The sequence below is a fragment of the Microtus oregoni genome, unplaced genomic scaffold, assembly GCF_018167655.1.
Source record: "Microtus oregoni isolate MIOR12 unplaced genomic scaffold, Mior012 000015F_ref0000493, whole genome shotgun sequence".
Taxonomy (NCBI): Eukaryota; Metazoa; Chordata; class Mammalia; order Rodentia; family Cricetidae; genus Microtus; species Microtus oregoni.
This window is the reverse complement of record NW_024543074.1, coordinates 21236026-21243939: the sequence shown is the minus strand read 5'-3', so window position 1 is coordinate 21243939 and position 7914 is coordinate 21236026. Positions and strand designations below refer to the sequence as shown.

The 7914-nt window shown below is 44.9% G+C and overlaps 1 protein-coding gene across 1 annotated transcript; it reads left to right on the top strand.

The window, feature by feature from the left end:
* Positions 1 to 7169: 7169 nt before the first annotated feature.
* Positions 7170 to 7616, top strand: LOC121457088 (60S ribosomal protein L27a-like). Its single transcript, XM_041665755.1, has one exon. The coding sequence runs from the start codon at positions 7170 to 7172 to the stop codon at positions 7614 to 7616; it is 447 nt and encodes a 148-aa protein (XP_041521689.1).
* The last annotated feature ends 298 nt before the right edge of the window (positions 7617 to 7914 follow it).

Below are 7914 nucleotides of genomic sequence, written 5' to 3'. Positions count from 1 at the left end.
CAATTGGTGATTTTTGTCAGGGTTTTTCTTTGCCTGACATCTGCTAAGATTAAGAAACAAAAAGCTATGTGAATTCTTATCAGATTTGGGCCACACAGGACTGAAACAGAAACAGTTGGCAATCAAAACATAGAAAAGCCAATGTTTTTAACACCCTGGAATTATCGTTGGGCTTTGTTTATTTGTTTAAGGTAGTCTCCTGCCCAGGCTATCTTTGAGTTCGTTGTGAACTCAAGGAGGACCTTAAAGAAAATTCTTGAACTTCTGACTCTCCTGCCTCCACTGCGTAAGTGCTTCAATTATAAACGTGTACTGGGAACCAAAACTTAAGGCTGTTTCCATGCTGGACAAGCACTCTACCAACTGAAGTACATCTCCAGCCCCACCTTCAACTTCTGGTCCTCCTGCCTCCCCTGTGCCAATGCTGAGATGACAGGCATGTGGCTGCCATGTTTGCCTTAGGATTATGTCGTTGTTACTGCTTTTTAACTAAGTAGTAATACTGAACTAGTAAGAAATCTTTATTTATTTTGATTGAAAGTGGCAGTTCATCCAGGTATTGTGGCACAGCTATGATCCCAGGATTCTGGAGCTGGAGGCCAAAGAAGGATCAGGAGTTCGAAACTAGGTTTGGTCTCATAGTAAGTTTTGAGGGTTACTTGAGTCCCTGTCTCAAAAAAGTAAGAAAAGAAAAGAAAAAAAGTGGCAATTCAAATCAAATGAGGGGGGCACATACTTATTACCCTATGAAAAGTCAGTCTCCGAATCTAAAAGTGTTGTAGAGGTCAGGGATGTAGTACTGACCCAGCGTGGAGGAGGGCCTGGCTTTGAGCCCAGCATTTTGGAGGAGTCAGAGAGGTGGAAAATTCTACTCATTTGTTCATTTGCTTATTTTTGCAATGCTGGGGACTCGTGCACACTAGGCAAGCCGTCTGCCACCGTTACATCCCCATCACTTCTTCTCTTCACATACACTACATCCAGCTCCCAATACCTGGGTACGTTCCTCTGTATACTGAATTTTGTTTAAAAGTTGCATATGTCCATGCTAAGAACAAGGGTACCACTGATTCTTAGCTGTTTCCCACTCCCGCCACTTATGCCATGTTCTCCCATTCTGAATATTGTCATTGATACCATACACACACAGGAAATGAATCTAAAAGATTTCTGGTGTTAGTCTGCCTCCAGAGTGCTGGGATTAAACGTGTGCACACAATTGCTGGGCGGTGGTGGCCTTTACACTTGAAAAACAAACACAAAAAAAGTGTGCACAATCCACTGTCTGATAGGGTGTATTTTTTTAATTTTATCTTAACTTTGTGTTTATGGGGGTTTGTCTGCATGTGTGTCCGTGAACCACCTGCAAGCAGTGCCCAGAGAGGCCAAAGAGGACATCAGAGCCCCTTGAAACTAGAGTTACAGACAGTTGTGACCAGCCATGAGGATGTTGGGAATAAGACCCACGTTCTCTGGAAGAGTGCTCAATGCTCTTAATTGCTGAGCCACCTCTCCAGCTCCAGGATATACTTTTGAATATACAGGGGATGAATGTGCCTACTAGAAAATGCCTGGTTCATGTGACGGTTGTAGCTGTGGCATGGTCAATCCATGGAGAAGCATTCCAAACATTCCTAATGCCTCAGACAACCCTGCAATCATCTGGCAAGAACCCAGAAACACCCCCAGGTCAAACACACAGTACCAAGGTAACAGCAGTTTTTGAGGACTCCAGTGTGTGAGTCTGTCGTTGCCGGGAGCTCTCTATCACGCTCATTTCACAATGGCTTCTCTCTGGAGACTGTAGGTAAACGGCATCCATGCACTCAGTTTGAATCCTACTTTCTACACCTACCCAGCTTCTAGCACAGCCCAGAAAGTGTTGTGGAATGACGGAACTGGTAGATAGTACTCATTGAATGTCAGCTATGTACATTATGCCAGGCTCTGGATGTAGAGATGAGTCAGACAGTACTCCTATCTTCAAGAGCATAGCCTCATGGGAAAGAACTCTTTGGTTATAAACGATGCAAAACCAGACACAAAGCAACTTAGGAAAAACAAGAATATCTTGGCTCACACGTGATTTTAAATTATTTTTAGGTGGGAAGCAAATGGGTAAAATTACAGTAAAGTGCTGGCTGTACAAGCAGGAGAGCCTGAGTCTGGATGCTCAGAACCCATGAGAAAGTCTAGCACTTGTAGGAAGAAAGAAAGAGAAGGAAGGAAGGAAGGAAGGAAGGAAGAAAGGAAACAAGCTGGGCTGGGTGGTGCATGACTTTACTCTCTGAGTTCCCAGCCAGCCCAGTTTACATGGTGAGTTCCAGGACAGCCAAGCTATGTAGAGAGACACTGCCTCAAAAGACAAAAACAAAAAAAACAAAATAAGGCAGAGAGCAATTAAGGAAGATAGCAAACTTTGATTTCCGTTCTCTGTGCATACACCATGCACACAGATACATACATGTACACACAGACCCGAGAACAACTCAGTGCTTGCCTATACAATGTCTTAGCTTTACCTCTCAGGGCTTCAGAAAATGTGGCACGGAAGAACATACCTGCAGTCAGAGATTCTGGAAAACAGCGACAAGAAGGCCAGGAATTTTAGTTTAAGGCCAAGGTGGAATGCAGGAGACTTCCTTAAGGAAAACAAAAAGAGGTCCAAGCTGAAGGCTGATTTAGGCAGCTCCAGAGTTTAAATAATCTGGTTTCAACTCCGGGACAAGTCTTCCAATGTATTCACTTTGGCTTGGGACTTTACAGCAAGAGGCAGCACAAATTGCAGTCCTTACATTCCCTCATGCCTGTGAAATACATTTGAGCTAGCTGACGGCCGAGACCCTGGACAATTTAGTCAAGTTTTTTTGTGCCAGGCTGGCAATGGCATCCAATGGTGAAGTTACATGTTCAGCATGCATGAGGCCCTGGGCTAGAGCTCTCTCTCTGCCTCAATTCCACCATTTATAAAAAGGAATAATAATCATACATACTTAATATGGTTATTGTGAACACAATAAAATAAGTCCAGTGTTTCTAACTCTCCCTGATACAGAATTGAACACTCAATAAATGTTAACTATTTCATTAGCATTGTCACGTTAACAACGCTCAAGGAAGAGAGGAAATTATTTCTCTCAAACGCCAGAGAAAACCTCATGACATTCCTGGCACTGAATGAATCTGAAGGAATCACTTGCCGGACACTGGTTTACTCTGCTAATGCATCCCATTCCCAGAACACACAAACTCAGCATTGCCATCCCCGGGTAGCCTGTGAATAGAGGAGGGCTGTTCCCCACGAAGAAACTAACGTACAGCGGCTAGAAAGAAAGACAATGGTTGCTAGCTAGCAAAGACAGAGATGAGCAGCATGATCGGCTTTGTGGCACAGTCTGACGGGCGCCATGATCAGGATAAGCATCAAAGCCAATCTGAGGAGCTCTGACCTAGACGGGGAAGAACACACACACACACAGACACACACACATCCCCCCCCCCCCCCCCCCCCCCCCGCTGCCTGAGCTGACCTGAGAGCTCTCAGGCTCAAGCTATCCCACTTTAACAGCTCCTACTTTTGCCACATCCTTGTCCCTGGTCAGGTTTTCTATTCCCTATGAACTCTTAGGGGTTTTATTTGAACTGTCTCTTCAGCTTTATCATTCAAAACAGCCAGAAAGGGCTGGCATTGCAGTGCAGAGATAGAGCTCTGGCCTAGCCAGCGCAGTGCCCTGACTCATGCCCAGCATTGAGAGAAAAGATGTTCTATCAGCTAGCATGGTGGTTAAGCCTACAGCAACAGTATTCAAGAGGCTGAGCAGGATTGCAGTGGGTTTAAGGCCAGCCTGGGCTACAGAAGCGAAAGGTCTGGAGAGACAGCTTAGTGAGCAAGGCACCTGCTGACAAGCCTGACAACCTGAGTTTAATCCCCAGGACCCACATGGTAGAAAGAGAGAAATGATTCTGGAATTTATCCTCTGATCTCCACATAGGACCGTAGCAGTTACATGTCCTGCAGGCACAAGCAATAAAAAATATGTATTTAAAAAAAAACTTCAAGTAGGCAGGGGACTGGGAAGATATAAAGTGCAAGAATGAGAACCTGTAATATAATCCTCAGAACCTGCTTAAAAGCTGGATGTTACAGGCTGGAGAGATGGCCCTGTGGTTAAGAGCACTGATTGTTCTTCCAGAGGACCCAGGTTCAATTCCCAGCACACACATGGCAGCTCACAACTGTCTGAAGATCCAGTTGTAGGGGATCTGACACCTTCACACCAATGCACATAAAAAATTAAATAAACTTAAAAAAATTTTTTTTTTTTAAAAAAAGCTGGGTGTTAGGCTCTGTGGTAGGGGCACGCCTTTAATCACAGCACTTGGGAGGCAGAGACAGGTGAATCTCTGTGAGTTGGAGGCCAGCCTGGTATTCAAAGAGAGTCCCAGGACAGCTAGGACTGTTACACAGAGAAATCCTGCCTCAAAAAAATAAAAAGAAATTAAATAAAAATATACATAAATAAATAGTTGAGTGTTGAGGTTGGAGAGAAGGTTCAACAGATGAGAGCACTTGTTCTTCTTGCAGAGGTCCAGGGCTTGATTCCCAGTGCCCACATGGTGACTCATGACCATCCATAATAGCAATTCCAAGGGATCTGATGCCCTTGGAACTTCGACAGGCACCAGGAACGCATGCAATACACATACACACAGGTAGACAAACATTCATACATGTGAAATAAAAAGAAAAAGATCTGCTGTGTGGTGGCGCGCATGCCTTTAATCCCAGCACTTGGGAGGCAGAGGCAGGTAGATCTCGGAGTTTGAGGCCAACCTGGTCTACAAAAGGAATTCCAGGATAGCCAGGGCTGTTACACAGAGAAACCCTGTCTCAAAAAACAGCAAACAAACAAACAAAGGCTGGGTGCTGAGGCAATGCCTTGAATGCCAGCACTAGGGAGGTGGGAACAGGAAGATTCTTAAGGCTTGCAAGTCAGTCAGTCTATCCAATTTGGCACGCTCCAGGTTTAGGAAAGACCTTGTATCAAAAACTAAGGTCATTCAGAAAGACACCTCTGGCTACCACATGCATGTATACACATACACAAAAATATACAGGAATAAAATAAGAATTAAAAACAAAAATTCCAAACAAACTCTACTGAAAAAATTGCTCTGGATTGGAAATATAGCTCGGTTGGTAGAGTTCTTACCTAGCATGCATGAAGCTCTGGGATTAATCTCCAGATTTCTGTAAGCCAGACATGGTGGAGGATAGCTGTATCCTAGAATAGATGGAGGCAGGAGGATTGGAAGTTCAAGATCATCTTTGGCTACAAAGCAAGTTTCAGGCCAGTCTGGGCTACATGAGACTGTCTCAAAAAAAAAAAAAAAAGGAAAAAAAAAAGGAAAGAAAGAAAGAAAACGGAAGAAAGGAAGGAAGAGGATGCTGTATTAAATTCTCATATTCCCCTGCCATTTCTAGCTTTGATGACTCCGATTTCATTACCAAGCCACAGAGTCAACTCTCACGCACACAAATGCTAAGATTTCCTATGCCCCGTCTGCTTGGGATCTAGAGAGTGCATTGAGAAAGCTGGCCTTCCTCTCAGGTCCTGCTCCCCAAACAATGGGAAGAGTACAGGATTGAGACACTCTGGTTTCCTGGGAGGGAACATTGCAGCTGTGAAAAACCCAAAGTTGTAAATTGTCAGATGGTGACTGCCCATGAAACCTGTCAAGATGCCTGACAGCTCAGCTGAGAACCTAATTACCAGTTACAAAGAAAGACAGGAAAAACGTGTTGCCAGAGAGCTCCTGGTCAGACAGAATGAGGTGCAGTGTCCTGGCCTCATCACCAGCTCCTCCTGCTTCAACTGGAGCAACACACATTAGTATAATTGACACCACACATGTTTACCATCTGAACAAAGGAACCATGTCCCGCCACAGCCCTGTGTCAGCTGAGCCTTTGGCAATCACGTGAATTCAGTGAATGCAGTGGCATTTGCACCAACAGCACAAACACTTCTGGTATTCTTGATACCAAGGACAATACCATCCTATACTTAACTTTTCTCTGCGGTTCACAGACTTCAACCAATCCTCCTTGTTTCCTGGAGTGAAGAAGATCCCTCAAGAGGGGTGACAACTTACTGAAGGTCACACGGTCAATCAGCAGCCCAGCATCTTATCTTCCAAGGACTATGAAAGCGTCACAAGTGAAGCACAGTGGGTAGAGACGGCCATGGCCAAGTCCGATAACCTGAGTTTGAGCCCCAGGAGCCACCTGATGAAAACAGAGAGCACCCACTCCTACAAGTTGTCTTCTGATCTCTATACCATGTTGTAGCATACACCCTACTCCTCCACACACACAGGAAAAACATAGATGTAAAAAAGTAATAATATTGCCAGGCTGTGGTGGCTCACGCCTTTAATCCCAGCACTCGGGAGACAGAAGACAGATCTCTATGAGTTCGAGACCAGCCTGGTCTACAAGAGCTAGTTCTAGGACAGGCTCCAAAGCTACAGAGAAACCCTGTCTCGAAAAACCAAAAAAAAAAAAAAAAAAAAATAGGAGAGAACAGATTCCCAAAAGTTTCCTCTGACCTCTTCAGACATGATATGGCATGCATGTAGACACACACACACACAGACACACAAATGAATAAATAAATATAATTAAAAAGAAAAAGTCAGTCAGGTAGTGGTGGCACAGGCCTTTAACCCTAGTGCTCAGGAGACAGAGACAGATGTATCTATGTGAGTTCAAGGCCAGCCTGGTCTAAGAGGGAGTTCAAGATCAGTTAGAGCTACACACAGAAAAACCTGTCTCAAAAAACCAAAGAGAAGCCGGGCGGTGGTGGCCCACGCCTTTAATCCCAGCACTCGGGAGGCAGAGGCAGGCGGATCTCTGTGACTTCGAGACTACAGAGCTAGCTCCAAAACCACAGAGAAACCCTGTCTCGAAAAAAAACCAAAAAAAAAAAAAAAAAAAAAACAAAGAGAGAGAGGGAGAGTCAAAAACCATCAGGACATCAGGAGGCGTGGAAGAGGAAAAAAAGGAGAAAGTCATCAACTTTGATCAAGAATTTTCAAGTCGGCCCCTACACTTGGTACCTCGCGATACTTCGCTGGTTCCTCCCTCTTTCCTTTCTGCCACCGCCATGCCATCCAGACTGAGGAAGACCCGGAAACTCAGGGGCCACGTGAGCCACAGCCGTGGCCGCATCGGTAAACACCGCAAGCATCCGGGAGGACGCGGGAACGCTGGAGGCATGCATCATCACAGGATCAACTTCGACAAATATCATCCAGGTTACTTCGGGAAAGTTGGGATGAGGCATTACCACTTAAAAAGGAACCAGAGCTTCTGCCCGACTGTCAACCTGGATAAACTGTGGACGCTGGTCAGTGAGCAGACCCAGGTCAACGCTGCCAAGAACAAGACTGGAGTTGCTCCCATCATTGATGTTGTGCGATGGGGCTACTACAAAGTTCTGGGGAAGGGAAAGCTCCCTAAGCAGCCTGTCATCGTGAAAGCCAAATTTTTCTGCAGAAGAGCTGAAGAGAAGATAAAGGATGTTGGAGGTGCCTGTGTTCTGGTGGCTTGAAGCCACTCAGGGAGGCCAATTAAATGCTAACACTTTCCAAGAAAAAAAAAAAAAAAGAATCTTCAAGTCAGAGAAAAACAATACTAGTCCTTCTCTACACAATTGCTTCAGCAGCCCTGGAACATAAATGATATCTTTCCTGGTAGGAAACATCTCCCCTTCCCACCCGAACACAGAGACCTGGCACTCATAGCAACATGGAGCAAAGAAAATACTTATTAGTGACTTTCTGTGTTCCTTCCCTCGATCTAATTTCATCTCTAAACCAATCAGTAAGGTATATAATAGAGATGGACAG